The sequence below is a fragment of the Chrysochloris asiatica genome, unplaced genomic scaffold (assembly GCF_000296735.1).
Source record: "Chrysochloris asiatica unplaced genomic scaffold, ChrAsi1.0 scaffold00054, whole genome shotgun sequence".
In the NCBI taxonomy this organism is placed as follows: domain Eukaryota; kingdom Metazoa; phylum Chordata; class Mammalia; order Afrosoricida; family Chrysochloridae; genus Chrysochloris; species Chrysochloris asiatica.
Window position 1 is genome coordinate 11,994,235 of NW_006408572.1, and position 23,410 is coordinate 12,017,644.

A 23,410-nucleotide genomic window follows, 5' to 3' on the forward strand; every position below is an offset into this window, starting at 1 on the left:
ACACCAATGTTCACAATAGCCAAAAGGCAGAAACATTCTGAATGTCCACCCACAGATGAATGGACACACACACACACACACACACACACACACACACTGCGATGCATATATACAATGGGGTATCATCACCCAGTCACACTGAGAAAGGAAACCTCAATACAGGAATGGTCCTTGAACACACAAGGATAAATATGATGGTTATAATTCCATTTATATTCAACATACACAACAGGCAGAGGTGCAGAGGCCAGAGGAGGAAAAAGAAACTCAATTCTTTAGGGACAATGACCTACTGTTAAAAAGCGATGGAAAATTCTAGAAATGGATAATAGTGATGCACAACATGATCAACATCACTGAATAGTAAATGTAAAAAAAAAAAATGCAGAAGTGACAAAATACAAGGGGGTGTCAAAGAGTTCATGGAAAAATTCCATTATCTTTCCACAAACTTTCTGAAGCCCCCTTGTATCTAAGGAGCCGTGGTGGTGCTGTGAGGCGTTCTGCTCCCGTGAAGGATTTACAGCATTGGTTGGATACCCTACGTCGAGTTGCTAGGAGTCGAAACAGACTTGATGGCAGTGGGTCTTGCTTTGGCTCGTAAAAATAGAACCTCTTTCAATGAGTTCCATGAGTTCTTCCAGCGAATTAGTGAACTTAGGGTGGTCTTAGGAACCCATGAAATCGCAACTGGTATCAGTTAAACTGGTTAAATTGTGCACCCCCAAAAGTCACACTGAAGTCCCTCTTTGTACCTGTGGCTATGACTTTGTTTGGAAACAGGATCTTTGAAGGTGAGGTCATACTGGCATAGGGTGGGCCCCAATTCAATAGAACACAGTCCTTATAAGGGAAGCGTCACAAAGACAAAGAGGAGAGACTGTCACGTGACACTGGAGCTTCAAGTCTGGAGATACCCGAGGCACTGGAATGCTAACCACAGGCTGGCAGTTCAAACCCACTAGCCACTCCTATACAGGGTCACTATGAGTCAGAATGGACTCAATGGTACTCAACAACAACAATCAGGAGCTGGGGGACACAAGAAAAGGGTCTCCCTGGAGTCTTCCAAAAGAGCATGGTTCTTCCGACACCTGAATTCAGACTCGTAGACTCCAGAATTGGGAGTCAATGTCTACTGTTATAACAGGGAGCCCTAGGAATTGAAGACAGAGGTCTTGTGGACTGTTCTCTACGTTCCCTGTTGGTGTGAGATTTGAGGGTGATGGTGGGTGTGTGGCCCCTCTCAGGTGCCCACAGTGCTGAGTAGACAGTACCTGTTGGAAGCAGGGAACTCCTCTGAGGGCCAGGGCTTGCTGGAATCCCAGGACAGCTGCCGGGACGCTCCCAGGTGGTCTCTAGTCCAAGAAAGAAAGAAAGAAACAAACAATAGAAAATGGCTTTGAGAATTTCATTGGGCGGAACGGAACCCAAGAGCAGAACTAGATGGTCACAACTGGAGAAAATGAGATTTGATGTGTCACCCTCCTCCCTCCCACATCCATCTCCCTGCCCGATCCCATGGGGAGGGGAGGGAGGCCGAGCCTCTCCTGCTGGTGGCCCTTCTCATGAAATGGGAGGCCAGAAGGAGATGGACTTCCGGCTAGGATCCTTAGAAACACCCCTCCTCCTACTCCCAGCGCCATGCTGTTTCCTTCACCCTAAGGCTACAGAGGAAACACCCGCAAAACTAGGCTGTCAAATCCGCTACTTTTACTTCTTTTCTGAGGGTTATAAACCGCAGTCCGATATTCCAGCTGCCTACTGGGCATATCTCCCCCCAAACTCTCCCATTACCTGTAGAAAGAGTTACAAAGGAAGGAGCCTGTGGTCTGTATAACGAGGGTGGTTTCCAAGTCCTTTCTAGTCCTATAGGTCTACCTCTTGTTGAATCAAAACCAAAGATCTCTGCTGCATCTCTCTCCCTCCCCAAATGCTCAGCGATACAATCCAGCAAGAAACAAAGGTATACTGCAGCTTTATTACTGTTCCCCAAACACCACTTTACCCACTTAAACCTCCACGAGCAGGGAGTTCTTCTAAATTTTTTATATTAGGGAAGAAGTAATACTTTCTCATGATAAACAATTCAGTAGTCTAGAAAACCGTTTGTCAGAAGAAAATAAATTCCATCCATCACCTCACCAGGAAGCCCTGGTAGTGTAGTAGGTTACAAAGTTGGACTGTTAACTGCAAGGTCAGCAGTTCAAATCTCCCAGCCACACCTCAGGAGTAAGAGGAGGTTTTCTGTTCCCACAACGATTGATGCTATGAGTCGGAACCGACTCAGTGGCACACAACCACCTCCACAACCATAATCCTACCAAAAATACCTGGTGTTGGGCTGCCAACTGCACAGTTGGTGGTTCAAACCCACCAGCAAACTCCCTGGAAGAAAGATGAGGCTGTCTGCTCCTGTAAAGATTTATAGCCTCAGAAACCCTAAGGAGAACAGGTCTAATCTCCTCTGTCCTACAGGTCTGCCACGAGTCAGAATTGACTCGATGGCACTGGGTTTGGTTTGGGCTTTAGAATCCTACCGGGAGCCCCTGGGTGGCGCAAACAGTTAAGCATTCTGTTAGCCAAAAGACTGGCAGTTCAAACCTACCCAGAGGCACCTTAGGAGACACGTCTGGCGATCTGTTCTTTGTGTTACCCTTCTACTCTGCATCCATAGGACCACTGTGACTCAGAATCAACCCAATGGCACCTAACAACATGAATTCCACCAAGATGCTGCCAAGCACTTGGAGATACAAAGGCAGGGCTTACAAAGCTGGTTACTCAGCAGAGGAGCTACGGAATTCCCCTCCCCACCCCGCCCTTCCCCAGCTTTTCTCTTCTCCCAGCCTACGGGAATTACAAGCTACAGAGCAGTCTCAAGAAAGCAACGAAGGAATGTACCCAAGAGCAGACAGGAATGTAGCTGTCTCTGTGAGTCCCGAGAATTCCAACGACAGAGTCGAGGGCCACGGTGGCAGTAAGCAGTTCCGGATCTGCCGGAGGAGGTACATGCTGGCCTGCCTTCAGAGCTCTGCTCTCTATGCTTGGTCCCAGTGGAAGGTCCCTTTCCTGGCAGTCGCTGGCCTGGGTTACTCACAGCCCATCCCCAGCCCTCCCACCCTAAACTTCAGGATATTGCAGTCCTGTTTCCCATAAGCAGCAGCTCTTTATTCCAACCACCAACTGGGCTCCATCAGGGACAATACCGCAGCCTAAAGGCTCCAGCCCAGCCCATCTCCTCGCCTTGGCCAGGTCCAACCAACCTAAAAATACAACTGTGAGCCGGGGGCAGGAGTGAGGCCCTCCCTGTGCAGGCGGACATCTGGCAAGAGTTGCTGGGCTCTGGCCAGGTGACCTCACCAACAGAGGGACCACTCACCCCAGATGACCACCCACAGGGAGGAAGCCATTTCCAAGTCTTTCCCAATAGCAAGCTCTCTAATCTTGTTAAAGTACACCAGGCACAAGCTCCTGGGACCAGCAAAGCAAGACGACGCAACTGGGAACCCAAGAGACCCTGCACTGATACCCTTGTGCATGTCTCTGAGGACCCCCTCCCTGTGGTCCTAGATCATCCCAGGTGACCACCCAGATGCCTACGAACAGAATCATTGCCACCCAGACCCGGAATGTCCTGCCTGGGAAGCTCTGTAAGGTCAGACTGGATGAAGTGAGACTTCCACCCAGTGAGCCTCCCGCCTTCCACCCAACCCGATTTACCCGAAACACATTTTTTCCTAATGGCAACCATAACTTGATTTGGCCGTCTTCTGCTGAAACCAGGGAAGCCAAACATACACAAATGAACTGACCGTGGATGAACTGGCCCAGGGGAGGTGGCGGCTCTAGCCATCCAAGTTACAAGCCAGAAATCCTAACTTCCCCATCTGTGAGTTATGGTGGCTGACCCAGGTAGGATACAGCTCTTAAAGGGAGAGCATCTTTAAAAGCTTGAAAGCTGTGTCAATTTGGATTTTAAAGCACAGATGCCCCCTCTTTAAAAATAAAGAGAAAATAATTACAGTAAGAATATACTTAAAGCAGTTCCTTCTTGACTTCAATTTCCATGGCTACCACGTGGAATATCCATTTTCGATCACTTCATATGCATGCAAAAGTTGGAAAATGAAAAAGGCAAACAGAAGAATCGATGCATTGTGCTGTTGGTTGTTGGTGGTGTGGCTTTGATGCAGTTCCAACTCAGAGTAACCCTGTATAGGGTTTCTGAGGCTGTATCTTTAAGGGAGCCGAAAACCTCATTCTTCTCTCACTGGGTACCTGGTGAACTCGAACTGCTGACCTTGCAGTTAGTAACCAATGTGCAGTCCACTATGCTACCAGGGACCCGTGGCTGGCAAAGAATACTGAATATATTGCCAAACGAATGAAACCCATGAGTCTTAGAAGAAATACAACTGACATTTCCCTTACAAGCAGGATTGTGAATCTTCAACGTAGTCAACTTTGGACATTCATCAGAAGGAAGACATCACCAGGAAAGGGCGTCAGAGTTTGTAAAGCACAGGGTCAGTGAAAATGAAGGACACACCCAGTGGCTAGGCTGACCCAGTAGCCACACCAGTGGAGATGGTGCAGGACCGGGCAACCTTTATTCTGATATTCATAAGGCCACAAGAATCTTAGCCCACGGGAAGAAAACTAACAACCAATCAGTGCAGTGGAATCTGAGATTCCGGCAGCCCCTCCTCCTCTTCATTTCTTTCTTCTCCTGTGTTTGTTTCTTGTGCTCCCCCTCTCCTTCCCCACTTCTGATATCTTCTTCCCTAGTGTTTGGTGGTACCTACAACCATAGCTTCGATCCTCACCCCCATTTCCTTCACCAAAGAAGGAGTTTGCCTAAAGGGTGTCAGATGGAGCAACACAAAGCCGGTTCACATCACATAGTAAGCCAGGATAAGCACTGGACTGCGAATCACAAGGTCCATGGTTTGAGCCCACCAACCATTCTTGAGGAGAAAGATGAGGCTTTCTGTGCGCCTCTAAAGATTTACAGCCTTAGAAACTCTACACAGGGTTGCTATGACATGGATTTGACTCAACAGCACTTATAACAGCAGCAGTAAACCAGAACTCCCACCTCTACTGCCATCGAGTCAATTCTGACTCACAGGGACTGTACAGGACACAGCAGAACTGCCCCATAGGGTTTCCGAGACTGAATCTTTAGGGAAGCAGACAGCGTTGTCTTTCTCTCACAGAACAGCTAGAGGGTTTGAACAGCGAGCCTTTTAATTAGTAGTCCAAACTTAACCCACAGTGCCGCCAGGGCCCCTTCATCACATAAGACAGGAGTGGGGAATGGCTGGTCCATGGGCTGTATTGTCAGTTAAGTGCCACAGAGTCAGTTCTAACTCATATTCCTAGGAGTCCTGGTGTGACACTGTGGGCTAACGCGTCAGACTGCAAACTTGTTTGAATTGCAAGGTCGGCAGTTCAAGCTCACCAGCTGCTCCTTGGAAACCCTATACAGGGTGGCTATGGGTCAGAATCGACTCGACGGTACTTAACAACAACAACAGCAGGAGCAGCTAGTGAACTTGAACCACCAACCTTGCAGTTTAAACCAACCTTGCGGTGCGGCACATTAACCTGTAGCGCTATACCAGGACTCCATGGGTCATATGCTGTTGTCGTTAAGTGCTGTCGAGTTGGTACTGACCCATAGAGGCCCTATATATGGTTTCTGAGGAGTAGCTTGTGAGCTTGAACTGCCGACCATGCAGTTCTAACCAACCTTGCAGTCTAATGCATTAACTCACAGCACCACACCAGGACCCCATGGGCTGTATGTTGTTGCTGTTAAGTACTGTGGAGTCGGTTCCGACTCATAGTGACCCTGCACAGGGTTTCCAAGACTGTAAATCTTTATGGGAGCAAAACGCCTCATCTTTCTCCCACAGAACCACTGGTAGTTTTGAACTGCTGACCTTGATGTTAGCAGCCCAATTCGTAACCACTACGCTATTAGGCCTGCAAAATCATTTGGTCTGGCCCTGCCAAGTCAACCACACACAGTTCCAGTCATCACACTACTGGTGAGTTAATGAAATGACCAAATATGTTGGTGTTAAGTGCTGTCATGTCAGTTACAACTCACAGCGACCCAGTATAAGGTTTCCAAGGAGCAACTGCTAACTTTGAACCTCGGGCCTTGCAGTTCAAACTGACCTACAGCGCCACACCGAACTCCTTGATGGAATATAGCCGGTAATTCTTAAGTTGATTATTTTATATGTCCTGTGAATGATGTTAACCAATTTTGGCACAAAAACGGTTCCCCACCCCTGGCATAGGATGATCGATAAATTAGTAAATGGTCCAAATTAAAAGGGAAGAGGACATATACAGTTGTTTTACAGAGAAACAATTCTAAGTAATCACTGAACAAGAAAAGATGCTCATTTTGACTCAAAACAGTAGAAATACAGACTGAAACAATGACAAGTCCCTGTTTTTTCACCTGTCAGATATGTAGGATCTTTCATAATGGAAACAACAGTATACAGGAAGGAAATCCAGAAAGGTGAGACTGAAATTAGTCAATGAATGCTCTTTCACATTAAAAATGTTTTCAGTTTCTTTTAATTTCATCTGGGCTAAGATTTTCAAAGCCAAGTTAATTTAGTTTTAATTAAATTCCACCTGGATTAAAAGTCTTAAGGGAAAAAAACCCACAGTCCATCGGAACATGAGAGGCAAAGGAGGCTCAAGTGATTCCGCAGTGAAAACACTTGGCTGCTACCCAAAAGTTTCTACCTACCAGCCGCTGTGTGGGAGGCAGAAGAGGCGGTCTGCTTCCCGAAAGATTTACAGCCTTGGAAACCTTATGGGGCAATTCCACTCTCTCCTAAAGGGTCGCTATGGCAGGGGGTTTGAGGTTTTGATGGTAAAGGCCTTTCAAAATGTGTGTGACTTCAAACATGGAAATCATAAAATGAAAGGATTGGCATTTGTCTGCAAAAACAGGGCTTAAAAAAAAAAAAAATCAGAAGTCTCAAACATCATTAAAATATGTAAACTGTTTGCTAAATATGGTAAAGGTCCTTCTCTAAGAAGTGTCCAGAGCCCAGACCTCCTGTGCAGATTCACATATCACCGAGGTGGCTACCTGGTCACCACTATATGGACCAGCTGAGAATCACATAGAGCAGGACATGAGGTGGTCATCTTCCACCATTAGCAGCTCTACACTGCCCCATGCCTACTGAAGAAGAAAAGGGCAGATCTGCAGAAAGAAAGGTGCAATCCACGCAAATGAGTGCACCCAAGACATGAAGTCCTAGAAACACAGCAAATGAGCTCACTCCCTCATCTTCCAGTTTAAGATCCGTGGAATACCTCATTCCCTTCTCATAAATGCTTTTTTTCTTTAGGTATTTTGAGATGGCTTCTGTTAGTATAATATGACAGCCCTACCCAAAGACATCTACCAAATGTCTACCTATCATTAGACCACCATCTGTAATATTTTCCTGTGACCATGTGGAATTATGACTTCTTGTAGCGTAGTGGTTAGGAATCGGGCTGCGAACCTTAAGGTCAGTGATTCGAAACTACCTGCTGTTTCGCAGGAGAAAGAGGAAGCCTTTACAGCCTCAGAAACCCTATACAGGTTCGCTATGAGTCGGAACCGACTCCATGGCACATAACAACAACAACAACAGTAAGACACAATGAGATACGGCTGTTTCAGTGGCAGGATGTTCACCTTCCATACATGAGACCCTGGCCAATGCACCTCACATACAGGTCCCCGTCTTATCTCTCAGTGGAGGTTTGCTTGTTGCTATGAATGCTGAACAAGTAACAATGGAGCTTCCAGACTCAGATGGCTAGGAAGAAAGGCCTGGTGATCTACTTTCAAAAACCAGCCAGTGAAAGCCCTATGGATCACAACGATTCAATCCATAACCCATGACGGGGATGGCAGTGCTTCATTCCACTGTGCATGGCATGGGGTTGCCATAAGTTGGTGGCCAACTCAACAGCAGCAGCGATATGACGCAAGTAGGTCTTCCAGCACCCCTCCAGGGAAAAACCACACAGCTTGGCTGCTTAGAAGCATCTCTTCCCAGGCGTCGTATTTTCTACTCATCCATCACCTTTTTATCCCCCTGAGAAACTCAACATTGATGAACTTCCATTGCTTTGCTCTGCGAATCCATATATAGCAGACTTTCCAGTAAAAGGTGTGACTTTATGAATATAAATAATGCTTGAAGTTACTGAAGGTGTTGCTTTTCACAAGAGTGGGGGAATTGTCAGAAAGAGCGGAATTTATTTTGGAAAGTAAAAATAAGCAGTCATCGCTCTTAGCTGGAGTCACAAAGCCACCGTCCGACGTGCTGGGATCCCAAGGAAGGCCTCTCAACCCCCGAGACACAAACTTCCCATCCCTGTATCTCCTTTAGGTACAGAAACCAAGTCCTTCTCATGAGTCAACACTGTAAAACCGGATCTAGATATATGGAGGGGGGGAAGCAGTCAGGATACAGAAGATCACATAAAATGAGGAAGGAATAGGTATCACTTTGTATTTGAATGAAGCTAGATTTGTTGGAAAATCGCCTGAGCAGAGAGGAATGAACTCTTCATCCATTCAAAGAAATGTGAGGAACAGGGAGAGCTTTCCAAGGGAAGCTGGAAGTTGAGCTTCTTAAACTTCAGAGCACATTAGGATCCCCTGGAGGGCTTGTGAAAACAGATGGCTGGTTATGTCACTGATTGGAAGTATCTACAATAGGCAAATGCATAGAGAGCCGTGAATTAGTGATTCTCAGGGGCGGGGAGGGGAGGTCCAGGAGGAACTTCTCTTAACAGTGATGAAAAATTTGTATAACGCGGTGAACATAATTCACGTCCCTAAAATGGACATGTAAAAATGGCTAGAATGGCGAATGCTTTCTTCAATATATTTTACCACCAACCTCCCCGCTCCCCGAAGAAATACAGCAATGCTCTGGTAGCGTAGTGGTTACAAAACAGGCTGCTAATCTCATGGTCAGCAGTTCGAAACTACCAGCTGTAACGTGAGAGAAAGATGAGGCTTTCTGCTCCCATAAAGATTTATAGCCGCGGAAACCCTGTACAAGGTTGCTATGAGTCAGAACCAACTCTACGGCACATAACAACAACAAACTTAAAAACAAAACGAAAACACTGATTGCTGGGCCCATACCAGGGATTTCTGATTCCCATCATCTGGATTGGGACTGGGGAATTTGTGTTTCTAATGAGCTTCCTGGAGTCCTGGTGCAGGCACTTTAGGATAAGCACTGGACTGCTAACCACAAGGTCAGCGGTTCAAACCAACCAGCCGCTCCTTATAAACCCTACACTGGGTTGCTATGAATTGGAGCCGACTCAACAGCACTTAACAATGAGTTTCCTGGAGTTCTAGTGTGGACAGCTAACTGCAATGACAGAAGTTCAAATCCACTAGTCATGTTTTGGAAACTATACTGAGCCACTATGGGTCAGAACATTTAAATGACATTTAAACAACAGGGAGTTAGTTTTCTAGGTGATGTTAATGCTGCTGGTCTCCTGGCTAATGACTGCCCTACCACAAGACAAGGGCGGTGTTCCTCATCTCCAGGTGTTACAGGTAGGGTATGTGGGAAAAGGGACCTATTTTATCCCAAGTTAAGATTGCCTTTGTCCTAGGCAGTCTGCTTAGCAGTCTTCAAGATGGGGGTCTTCCTAACTTGTGAGCTCGAATCTAGCTCTGGGGAGTGGCTAGGATCAGAGAGAGAATGTAGGTACCGATGAGGAAGGAGAAGTTAGGAAAAGTGAGGCTGGATTAATCCCCACAATTTAGGGATTGAATTCATGCTAATCCTTACTGCGCAGGGCAGTTTCTGTTGTTCCTTTTTTAAAAGACACACAATGTTCAAAACAACCCACAAATCATTCCCGACTTGAAAGCACTTACAGCTCGCTCATCTCCTCCAACTTGGTGGTGTTGAAGAAAATCGCACAAAATCTTTCAAGGCAGTCCAAGCATGGTACCTTGAATTTATCTGATATGGCTTTTCTATCCAAAGACTTGTTGTTGTTAAGAGTCATCGAATCAATTCTGACCCACAGTGACCCTGTATAGGGTTTCCAGGGAGCAGCTGGTGAGCTTGAATCACTGACCTCACAGTTCAAACACCTTTGTGGTCTGGCACATTTACCAACCGCGCAACACCAGGACTCCTTAAGTCCCACCAAATGATTGAGTGGGACCATGCATATAGGGTCTACAGAATGCTAACACTGGAACTGATCAGTTTTGCCATCTGCTAAGTTTAAGAGTAAGGCGCTTTGGTAGTATAGAGGTTACGAATTGGGCTGCTAACCTCAAGGGCAGCAGTTTGAAACTACCAGGCACTCCATGGGGACAGATGAGATTTCTAAAGCTCCTGTAAAGGGTGACAGTCTTGGAAACCCTATACAGAGTCACTATGAGTCGGAACCAACTCCACGGCACATCACCACTACCACTGACCAACCACAAGAACCAACGATTCAGGATTATCAAGAAGGAAGAGCATGAGGGGACAGTGAGATCTCTACCTAGAAAGTAACTACAGCAGAGGTGGTGGCATGGAGAGCCAGAGCAGTTTCAGGCTTCTGGGTCCATCGGCTGAGTACAGCTGAGTGCCTATGGGCAGGAGGCTGGCTCGCAGGATGTGCCCTTTGGGCATTTACAGACAGGCTGAAGGAGCTCTGGAACACTTCTCTGGGCATGCCTGGAGTACAGCAGAGAGGATGCGTTCCTGACTGGAAAACTGCTGCAGCCTGAGCTATTTCTGATCCTGAATTATACCCAATTCACCTCCCTAATAAACCCCATAATCGTGAATATTGTTATGAGTTCTGAGTGACCATTGCAATGGATTATGGAACCCAGGTGTGAAGCAGAGTGCTGTGGGAGGGATGGTTGGTGTTGGAATAGGGAGGGTCAAGAAGGTTGTACGGTGGAGGCATGTCTGACCTCCACTTCATAGGAATCGGCCTTGGGCTGGTTTCAAATCTGATTCTCCTTCTCCCTTGTGAAGCCAGAGGAAGCCAGACCTGGGTCCACACAGTTTTGCACCATGAGAACCAAGAAAACAAGAGTACACCCATTATTAGGGCAGATGCTTGGAGAGCAAAGAAGAAACCAACCAAGACCACACAATATTCAAGTTTTCCTCTTCATCTCTCAATCCCACTAATTAAGAACACCTTCACTTTCACATCTGGTTATAAGAACTCATTCTTCATAGAGGTGAGTCAGTTAAGTGGGGAGAGCGATGTCAAACACCACTGTGTGCTCTGTGACGTTCTGCTGCCAAAGGCTTAACTCCAACATATTGTTCCAATAGTACATCCTTGTGCTGTCCCATTTGTTGTTGTATTGACCCTCTATTCCTGGAAACCTAATGTGTGTCAGAGTAGACCTGTGCTCCATAAAGTTCTCAATGGCTGATACTTAGGAAGCACACTGCCAATCCTTTCTTCCTGGACTCATGCTTTTGTGGTCAGCAGTCCCAAGCATGTTACTGTTTGCACTATGCATGGGATAAATTCCTCGACTCTCGCCTTTATTATTGTTGTTTGTTGGTAAGTCAAGTCGGGTCCAACTCATAATGACCCTGCATAGGGTTTCCAAGGAGTGGCTAGTAAACTTGAACCGCCAACCCTGTGGTTCAAACCAACCCTGCAGTCCTGCGCATTAACCCACAGCACCACACCAGGACTCTTCTATGTATGATATTGTTGTTGTTAAGTGCCATTGAGTCGGTACCGACTCACAACAACCCTATGCACAGCAGAACGAAACACTGCCCGATCCTGGCCCAACCTCACTATTGTTGCCACTATTGAGTCCATTGATGCTGCCACTTTGCCAATACATCTAGCTGGGGGGGGGAGGTCTTCCTCTTTTTCTTTGACCCTCCACCTTACCAAACATGATATCCTTCTCCAGTGACTGGTCCCTCCTGATAATATGTCTGACGTATGAGAGATGAAGTTTGGCCATCTTGGCCTCCAAGGAGCACTCTGGCTGTACTTCTTCCAACACAGATCTGTTGGTTCTTTTGGCAGCCCATGGCACTTTCAGTATTCTCCTCCAACAAAAGCATCAATTCTTCTACGGTCTTCCTTATTCACTGTCCAGCTTTCACATGCATATGAGGTTACTGAAAATACCATGGCTTGGGTCAGGCGCACCTTAGTCTTCAAGCTGACATCTTTGCTCTTCAATACTTTAGGAGCTATTTCTTCTCCAGTTGAAGGTATCATACCCTGGGCATGCAGATCAGCATTAACTCAGCTGACAAATGGGCAGATACTTCCAGGCACCGTGAATGATCTGTCACAGGAATGAGAAGACCCTTGCAGTGCCCAGGGTCCCACCACTCAGCCCAACACGGTGCTCACAGGGAGTGGGCATGTGGCGAACATGTGCGTCCGGTATGACTCACTTCTCACCCTGTTTTCCTCCCACACTTCTTGAGTGAGCACTGCCTACTTCAGAATCCAACTCAGAGTGAAATCACAAAAAGAAACGGTTAGCCCACTCCAAGATCTTCCTCCAGCAGGAAAGACCAGACCCGTGGAAATTCACGGCAACTTGACATATCGAGGCAGATGCCCTGGTATTTGTAGAATGGTGAGCACGCGTGGGGCTGCGACTCATGGTTTTCCGGCTTTTCAGAGCTGGAAGGGGCCTTCAGAGTTACAGTCAAGCAGGGAAGAAAACGGACTGCAGCCCACAATGCAAGTCCCACTGAACAATGTAATACCCACTTTAGGAAGCATTTCGGTCTTTGCAAGTACAGAGCCATTTGCATTGTGTCTGCCCACACCACCCCTGCAAGAAGCAATTCAAGTAGATAATTAGAGTTGGGCACAGAGAGGCAGTGAGTACTTGTTGCTGAACAATCATTTCACATGGTCCCCACCCACTCGCTTATTAGAATGTAGTCTTCATATAACTTCCATTTTTGTTGGGAGTTTTCCTGACTCAGTGGGACCTAAAACCCTTTAAACATCGACACCAGTTTTATCTGTCCAGACTGCCCTTTCCTGTGGCCATGGACATTTATTGCAGTGACCTGATCCTAGTATTCACTCCTACCCCCAACCTCAGCAATGCTTCCTGTACTAATATGAGTGGGATTCTATAAGGTCTTGGCAAAATTCGGTTATTTGTTCATTCCATTTGTCCAGAAGCTTTTGAAGCCCCTCCGCCCCCCCCCAATATGCCAGGTGTTCATAAAAGCTCCTGGAACAAGGCAAAGGGTGGAATGCATTTAAAGGTTGATCTTGAAACTGATGCCTCATAATTGCTGTGTTGTTGTTGTTGTTAAGTGCCATTGAGTCGGTTCTGATGCATAACAAACCTATATAGAGTTTCCAAGGAGTAACTGGTGAGCTTGAACCGCTGACCTTGCAGTTCAAAATGACTTTGCAGTCCAGCACATTAACCCACAGCACTACACCAGGACTCCTATAACTGTTGTATCCTTTATTTAATCTATATGCTGAACAATTAATTCATGAAGCTAGCCTATATGAAGACAGTGCCCTTGGGGACTGGTGGAAGACTCTTTACTAACTTGTGATCATAACCTGAAGAGCTTACTGACACAGATGACAATGAAGGGGACTTGAAGAATTTATTGATGATGGTTAAAGACTACAGCTTTCAGTAGGGATTATGGCTAAATATGAAGTCAATAAAAATTTTTACAAAAGGACCAAAAACCAACATCATGATAAGTACAGAAAAAACTGAAGATGTCAATGATTTCATTCTAACTGGATTCACAATCATTGTTCATGGAAGCAGTAAATTAAGAAATCAAGCGACATACTGCATCTAGAAAATCTGCACCAGAAGTCCTTTTCAAAAGCTCTAAAAAGCAAAGATATCTCTTTGATGACTGAGGTGCACTGACCCAAGCCACCATGTTCTCAGTCACTTCATATATATGTGAAAGCTGCATAATGACAAAGGAAGACGGAAGAACTGATGCATTCGAATTGTGGTATTGGCAAAGAGTACCGAATGCATCATGGACCATCAGAAGAGTGAACGAATCCATCTTAGAAGAAACACAACCACAATGCCCATTAGAATCATGGATGACGAGACTTCAACTCACTTTGGATGCGTCATCAGGAAAAGCCAATTGCTAGCAAAGAACATCCTGGATGGTAAAAGAGAAGGTCTCAGTGAGCTGGACACTGAGCACAACAATGGATTCACATGTATCAAAGACCATGAAGATGGTGCAGGACCAAGAATCATCTCGGATGGCGACTAGCAAGTCAGTTGTTTCTCCCTAGATTCTTGATTCTCTTGTCCAATCCTCTTCTATAATCTCTCATTCCCAAGTCCATCTATAAAGTGTCTTCCTGACTCTGTGTCTAATGGCACCTCTCATCCGCAACGCTTGGTACACAAGAGGCAGGCAGACAACTGGAGCAACAACCTTTTCCGCTCCATCAGTTATGTTCAGGCAGGAAGGTGAGTATGGTATGGCCACAGCTCATGCTTTTTGAAGAAAAACAGGTATCTGAATGTGCATGAAAAACCTCCCAAATTTTCAATGTTAGCAACTGAACATTTTTGAAGTCCTGTATTCATAAAGGTCGCTGGGTAGCGCAAATAGTTTGCTCTCAGCTACTGGAGCCAAAAGGTTGGCAGTTTGGATTCATACAACAGCACCTTGAAAGAAAGGCCTAAAGATCTGCTGCTGTTAAGATTATAGCCAAGAAAACCTATCAGAGCACAGGTCTGCTCTGATGTAGATGATGTCACCTGGAGGTGAAGTAAATCATTAGCAATGGGCAGAATGAAATGCTGACTCTATCCTGGAAGACGACCCAGTACAGCATCTACTGGACCTGTATATTTAAAGACAGTGTACCAGATCTCAACCATACCCTGATCTACTTCCTAGGTCTCCAAATGGTCACAACATTGTCCCCCATCCAACAACATACAGGCACTGTAATGCCATTTCCCTACGAAGTTAGCCATCATAGACCAGGATTTTTTTTTAAAGTGTTCAAACCAAGCAAGCATCGTTGCATATGTAGGCACAATTCACAGCTACCCCGTACTTTCCTTGGACCTTTAACGAATGAATATTGGCTGATTTAATGACTGGTAGAGATTCTGACACTCGATACAGGTTAGCCAGTCAATATGATCAGATTTCCATTGGACTCACCAAGCCCCTGGCCCTACAGTGTGATCAATGGGGAGGGGACCCTGGTGGTTCACTGGTATCCACTTCCGAATCAAAGCAGAGGTGAGTTCCAAACCCCAAGCCAAACCCACTGTTGTGAGCTGGTACTGACTCATAGTGACCCTAATAAGGCAGGGTAGAAGTGTTCCAAAGGGTTTGTGAAGTAATAAAGCTTTATAGAAGGAGACTGTCACATCTTTCTCTTACAGAGCTGCTGGAGGGGTCAAGCTGCCAACATTTTGGTTAGTGACCTAATGCTTAATCCATTGTGCCTTCAGGCATGATGTTGTTAGGTGCCACCGAAGTCGGTTCCCACTCACAGTGACACTGCACAACAGAACAAACACTGCCTAGTCCTGTGCTTATCTTCACAATTGTTGAGCTTCAGCCCACTGCTGCTGCCACTGTGCCAATACAGCTTTGTGGGGGGTCTTCCTCTTTTTCTATGTCCTTCTCCAGGGACAATGTCTGAAGTATGAGAGACGAACTCTCACCATCCTGGCTTCTAAAGACCATTCTGGCTGTACTTCTTCCAACACAGACTTGTTTGTTTTTCTGGCAGTCCATGGTACTTTTTAAATATTCTCCTCCAACACCATAACTCAAATACATCAGTTCTTCTACGGTCTTCCTTATTCACTGTCCAACTTTCACATGCATATGAGGCAACTAAAAATACCAGGCACGTTAGGAAGCCTGAAAATCTCCAGCAGCGGAGAGAAAGAGGAAAAGAAAGAACAAAGTTCACAACTCCCCCGAAGGCCTCCCAAGGTTGGAATTGTTTCACTAGACTCTAAGTTCCAACAAGGCAAGGGTGGTATTTGTCTGATCTTTAGTCATATCTACCCAGGAAATAAAAATGAAACTATTATAAGCCCCAAATTCTTTGGGTCAACCTTAGCTTGAAATAAAGTACAAACTTGTTTAATAGCAAATGCTGAGATTAAAAAAAATGTTTTGAGCTATTATCTAAAAAGTTTTAAAATGACAAGACCTGCCATGACATCTTGTTACACAAATAAAAACTGGAAAATATGTATGAGTCAGGTCCCTGACATCACTTAAAATATAAACATTAGCCAAGGCCACCCTCAGCAATTCTATACTCATCCTATATCGTGTCACTGAAAAACTGAGCTATTTGTCTTCAAGTAGCTTTTCTGTGAAAACTTATTTTAACTATAACAGTTTGTGGCTATGTAACCTTTAACCTTGAAATGATGATGCACGTTTACTTACTTGGAGACAATTCTATTTTCTCATTGTAATTCTGCTAAAGAAAATGGAATTGAAATGTCCTTTTCAACTTTATAAGATTTGATCTATGGACTATACTTTCCCTAATTAGAAAATGCTTTCATTATAGAGTAGACAATTTAATCTTCATGAATAGAAGACCATGATTTGGTAGACCAAAATGTACATTGATATAGGTCTAGGCAATGCCTAGGACTTCATTTAGTATTAGGGTTATGGTTAGGACTAGGAATAGGGGCTGAAATAGGGCTAGGTTTTAGGGCTAAGATAGGCCTACCCCACACACCCCACCACCTTGATTGCTTCTTCATTTGGAAGTTCTGTAATTTTTTTACTTTGTTTTGTTGTTGCAAACTGGTATCAATGGTTCCCTGTTTTCAGTAATTCTCGGTTTGTCTTCCTCTGAATATTTCTAAATCTGGGTTAAGTTCTGGGTGATATTGTCATGTATGTATGTTAGTCTCAGGTCGTTGTCTGCTGTTGCTGGCTCTTTGTCCAAAGAAATCTCTTTAGCATTTTTTGTAAGGTTCATTTGGTCTTTGCAAATTCTTTTATGTTCATCTGGAAATGTCCTAATTTCACTATCATATTCAATAGACAATTTTTATGGCATATGATTCTTGGTTTACAATCCTTTTCTTGCAGAGGTTTACATATGGCATTTCCCTGTCATGTTGGCTGTATGGTTTCTGCAGAGAAATCAGAGTTTAGTTTCATTTTTTCTCCTTCGTAATTAACTTTTTGTTTTCCCCAAGCTGCTCTCAGGATGTTTTTCTTGTCTTTGGTTTTAAAAAATTTGATTATACTATGTCTTGGTGATTTTCTTTTGGGGTCTAACCTGTTTTGAGCTTGTTATAACTTCTTAAATGACTATCTTCTTGTCTTTCATGATGTTAGAAAAGTTTTCTCGCAGCAATTTTTAGACAGCTTTCTCTATGGTTTTATTAATTTCTTCCTATTCTGGAACTGCAGTCATACCTAAGTTATTCCTCTTGACAGAGTCCCACAAACATCTTAGGCTTTCTTCAGATTTTTTCATCCTTTTTTTATTCTTCCTATGGAAGATGATTCTTGATAGCTTTGTCTTCAAGCTTACTGATTTGGCCTTCCATTGATTCAATTCTACTTTGCCCTTTCAATGTGTTAACTATTTGCGAAGTCTTAGTATTAATCTTCTGGCTTTCTAATTGCTGTCTTTGTATGGTTTCCTTTTTTTTTTTCCATTAATTTTGTCAGTTCTTGTGTTATTTTCCCTGAATTCTTCCTTGTTTTCGTCGATCTTTTAAATAGCATTCTTTAAAATTCCTTATCAGGTTGTGCTGATTCCATTTCTGGTTTTCTGACTCTCCATTTTATTCACTTGTTTGAGGCACTCTGTCTTGCTTCTTTGGGTAAGCTGAAATTGCCTTGTTTTCTCGGAGACACCAGACACCGTGGTGTCATTGTATTTATATTCAACTGATGATTGAATGTTGGTGTGTCCTCAGCACTCACCACCTGGCTCCTGGTGGATGTGATAGAGATTAGAAGGAAGTCAGAATGCAGTTCTCTGTTTGCGTAGCGTAGCTCAGGGTGGGTTCATGTCCCTTCTGAAGGACCCCTGTCAGTGGCTGTGCATGAGGGGGTACTGCTGGCCACACCTCAACTAGCAAGAGAGCAAGAGAACAAGGGAGGACTGCACCTCCCTTGTCTCCCACCTGCAGCCCAGCCCTGTGCCCACAAGCCTCTGTATTGCAGCCCACTTGCTTGCAAAGCACAAGAAAGCCAAGCATTCCACACCAGCTGGTAGCTGGTCTATCTTCTCTCTCTCTGGCTGCTCCTTTTCAGCTTCCTTTCCCCGCCAGCACCCAATCACCTCACTGTCCTGAAGCTCAGCGCTCCAAGACCACCACCCCTATCTACTGCACTTGCTCTCCCATGTCTTTTACCCTCAGTGCATCTGCCTATTCCGTCATCTTCCCGGGACTCCAAGATCCACTCTTTCACAGCATAGAATTCACTGGTTTTTAGGATATTCACAGACATGTACAAACACTGCCACTATCCAAGTTTAGAACATTTGCATCAGCACCCCCAAAATCGTATTCCTTTTTGCAGTCATTCCCCATTTCCCCCTCCCTCTAGCTTCTGCTGTTGTTAAATATCATCAAGTTGGTTCCAACTCATAGCAGCCCTGTATAGGGTTTCCGAGGACTGGCTGATGGGTTTGAACTGCTGACCCTGTGGTTAGCAGTCCAGTGCTTATCCTACAGAGCCACATCGGGACTACTCTACCAGTCTATGGCATAGACTAATCTACTTCCTGTCTCTATGGATTTTCCTATTCTGGAAATTTCATATAAGTGGAATCAGCTAATGTGTTCTTTCATGGCTGGTTTCTTTCACTCAACATAATGTTTTCTAAGTTCATTCAGTAGGTCATGTATCAGAACTTTATTCCTTTTTATGGCTGAGTAATAGCCCACTGTATGGATATACCCCGTTTTGTTTATCTATTCATCTGTTGAAGAACATTTGGGCTGTTTCCACTTTGGGGCTATTATAAATACTGCTGCTATGAACATTCATATCCACGTTTTTATGTGGGCATATGTTTTCGGCTCTCTTGGTAAAATATTAAGAGGGGAATTGCTGGGAGGTGGCCTACAACACAGTCCTTCTTGTTTTCCTTCCAAATCAGAACCACTGGCAGTCAGTCAGAAGCTTCACCTGTTAACCAATCAGGAACACTGTTTACCAATAAGCGGCCCCTTTCAAAGTCATTTCACATCCCAGAATACACTAGAAGACGAAACCTTTTTGGGTCTCCATTATCTTTTTTACTTCTCTAGCCTATTTGGGATTTGCCACAAATGCTGAGTGATTGTGGGTTTTAAAAACTAGTGAGAAATGAGGAATGTGTTACCCACCTAAATATTAACCTCAACAGATTAAAATGGGCATCTTGAAAGAAAAAAATATACATACCAACCAAAAAACAGATAAGCTTTGGGGCCTTAGGGTCTTCCACAAAAAGTTCATTAAAGACAAATAATCACACTCAAATATGTTTAAGGGCACCCAGGTAACCCCAAAATTAAAACAACAACAACAACAACACTGAATTTGGTCAACAGAATGTACCAAACACAAACATTCTTTTAGTCTCGTAAGTGTTCAATACAGATGGACAGAAGAACATAGACGGATGCTTTTGGGTATAAATGCCTTCTTCTCAGGACAACTTTCATTTTACACAGTATTATCCAGGCTGTTCGGTTGCAGAGTGAGTAAAGGATCCAATTATGTGTCACAAAGAAAAGCTCAAGGAACGCTTTTTAAAAGTGTTCTACTGGAAAACTTATTCAGAAACCCACATTTCTTTTGGTGCAATAAAGTTAAATAGGAATCCAGTCATTATAGGAAAAATTAAAACAAGAAATCAAGAAAATTACCTACTACTTGGCAAATTAAGTCCAAAAGCTCAAATTCTGGTTTAATCCTCCAAGCTTCATTCACAGACATAATCAAACATTTATACATATGGATTCTTTGTCAAAAGAGCTTAAAAACATTTTCAGCCCTTGTGGGTTTTGGCTGATGGTCTAACATGACAGGTGTTTCCCTTCAAAATTAATGTTATTTCAGATGATTTTTTTTTTTTTTTAACTAATCCATGAACCTTACTGTACTACAGATTAAGTTTCATCACTACCACCACCAAACTCCATCCACATCCTCTTGAAGACTGAAGCAAAAAAAGAAAACTTTAGAAGACTGGGGTTCCAGACATAGCTTGGCTTATAAATGGTCAGGTAACTTTGAGAAAGGAGCCCTTGAGTAGCACAAATGGCTAAGCACATGACTGCTAACTTGAAAGGTTGGCAGTTCAAATCTGGGAAGGCAGACCTGGTGATCAGCTTCTGGAAATCCTACGGAACAATTCTAATCTGCACATATGGGGTGGCTCTGAGTCAGAATCAATAGCAGATAACTCCCCACCACCTTTAAGAAAGATGCTTTCCTACACTGGGGCCGCCATTTCCTTATGTGGAAAGTGGGAGTTTCCATTTGCTACACCAGGATTCATCAAACTTGTCCTGTAAATATCCAGATAGTAAATATTTTTGGTTGTCCAGGCCACAGAATCTCTGCTGTAGCCACTTACTATACCCTTGTAACATCAAATGAGTCATATAGAATTCACAAACACGCTGTGTTTCAGGAACGTACTGTTCCGGTTCATGAAGACGTCATGAGTTTGACTTAGAACTGACTCAACAGCAACTAGTGGTGATGGTTTTCCAATAAAACTTTATTTACAAAAAAACCTATGCGCTGAATTGAGCCCATGAGTAATGTAGTTTGTTAAGCTCTGCATTAGAGGATTTGGAAGATCCCTCCTAAGATTCTATTGTAAAAGTCATTAGTCACTGAACCCACACTTACATGGAGGTCAGAGAGAGAGATGTCTATTTAACAGTCTGTTCTGTAAGAGTCTCTGTATGCGAACACAGACCAATGAATTAGTCCTCATATTTCCCTCTAATGCCTCTTTCTACTTTGTGGGTACCTCAGTCAGCTTGGATGTCTACTGTCCTTGGACTCGGCGAAACATCCCTCTGTAGGGTGTAAAATGAGGCTGTTTGTGAGGCTGCTGGGGCGATGGATGGGAGTCAGACTGTGCAATCCATCCCAAAGAGTGGAGAAATAGTTCCCCAAGGGAGAACCTTGGCCATGAAAGAGGACACAGAGGGAGGTTAGCAGACAGATTACTCCTTCTCCTGTGGGCTACTTCAAGGCATGGCCCCCTTTGCAAACCGCCCCCCCCCCCCAGAGAAGTGTTGTGTCAAGCAAACACCCAGGTGGGTTTCTTTGAAGTTCATTGTGTAAAGCAGTAGTTAGCATCAGGGTGCCAGCTTCCTTTGCCTTCTTTCCTTTTCTGAATTACCCTCAGTGTTCTGGGCTTGCTGTTGTTGTTACTAAGTGCTCTTGAGTCAGTTCAGACCCTTAGTGGCCCTGTATAGGGTTGCTGAGGAGCAACTGGTGAGCTTGAACCACCGACCTTTTGGTTCAAACTGACTTTGCAGTCCAGCGCATTAACCCACATGCCACACCAGGACTCCATTCCACATCCTCTTAAAGACTAAAGTCAAAAAAAAAAAGAAAAGATTACAAGACTGGGGTTCCAGACATAGCTTGGCTTATAAATGGTCAGGTAACTTTGAGAAAGGAGCCCTTGAGTGGCACAAATGTCTAAGCACATGACTGCTAACTTGAAAGGTTGTCAGTTCAAACCCACATGGAGACACCTTGGAAGGTAGGCCTGATCAGCTTCTGAAAATCCTATGGAACACTTCTATTCTGCACACATGGGGTAACGCTGACTCAGACGCAGCTCAACAGCAGCGAATACCACTAACTTTGAGAAAGATTCTGGGCTTATACCTCCTAAATAAGGTGAATTGTTGTTAAGTGTCATCTAGTCGGTTCCGACCCATAACGACCCTGTACAGGGTTTCCGAGGAGCTGCTGGTAAGTTTGAACCACTGACCTTGCAGTCCAGTGCATTAACCCCACAGCACCACACTTAATCCTTGCCTCAGGCTCTGCTTTATAAAGGAACAGGGCTAAGGCAGCCCCCTCAAGTGATCCTACTCCTTTAGAAATAAAAGGTGTAAATATAATAAACAAACTAGTTCATTCAAGATTAATAAATAAAAGGTAAATATTGACCCACTTACATGAAAACAAAAATTAACCTTGGATTTCATGCCAGTTTTTAAAAAAATCTTGGCCTTCGTCAATTGTTGTTAAGATGCCTTCAAGTTCATTCCAACTCACAGCGACCCTATGCAAAACAGAATGGAACACTACCCAGCCCTCTGCCATTTTCACAATTGCTGTTCCACTTGAGCCCACGGCTGTTGCCACTGGGCCAATCCATCCTGTTGGGGGTCTTTCTCCTTTTCACTTGACCAAGCATGATGTCATTATCCAGGGAATTGTCCCTCCTGATAATATGTCTGAAGTATTAGAGACAAAGCCTCACCATACTGGCTTCTAAGGCGCATTCTTGTTGCTTTTTCTTGCAAGACAGATTTACTTATTCTTCTGGCAGGCCATGGTACTTTCAATATTCTTCTCCAACACCATTCACTCAAATGCATCAATTCTACGGTCTTCCTTACTCATTATTCAACTTTCACAAGCATATGAGGTTATTGAAAATACCATGGCCTGGGTCAGGAGTACCTTAGTCCTCAAACTAGTATCTTTGCTCTTGAACACTTTATGTAGTAGATTTGTCTAATGTAATGTATCATTTGATTTCTTGACTGCTGCTTCTGTGAGTGTTGACTGTGGATCCTAGCAGAATGAAGTCTTAGACAACGTCAATCTTGTCTCCATTTATCATGATGTTATTTCTTGGCCCAGCAGTGAGGATTTTTGTTTTCTTTACATTGAGGTACAATCTACACAGAAGTCTGTGGTCTTTATCTTCATCAGTACGTATTTTACACCCTTTTCCCTTCCAGGAAGGAAGGCTGTATCATCTGCATACTGCAGGTTGTTGATATGTCTTCCTCCAATCCTGATGCAATGGTCTTCTTCATATAATCCAGCTTCTTGAATTATTTGTTCAGCAAACAGACTGAGTAAGTATGGTGAAACATTATAGTCTTGGTGCACACCTTTCCTGATTTTAAATCATCCAGTGTCCCCTTTTTCTGTTTGAATGACTGTCTCAGGAGTACAATTTAAGTGTTCTGGAATACCCATCTGTTATCCATAACTGACCATGATCCATACCTTTGGATCATGTCTTTACAACATCAAAAAGCCTTCAATACTGACTTGAAATACCCGTATCCAAATGGCAAAATGCATCTTAAACAGTATCTCGAAGGCTG

General features: G+C 44.2%; 1 protein-coding gene across 1 annotated transcript in view; it reads right to left on the reverse strand.

The window, feature by feature from the left end:
• GAS7 (growth arrest-specific 7) overlaps window positions 1–23,410 on the reverse strand; it is a 322,750-nt gene that overhangs the window by 67,023 nt on the left and 232,317 nt on the right. The window contains exon 3 of the mRNA XM_006863425.1: window positions 1,278–1,358. Coding sequence (XP_006863487.1) covers window positions 1,278–1,358 — 81 coding nt within the window. The remainder of the gene's footprint in view (window positions 1–1,277; window positions 1,359–23,410) is intronic.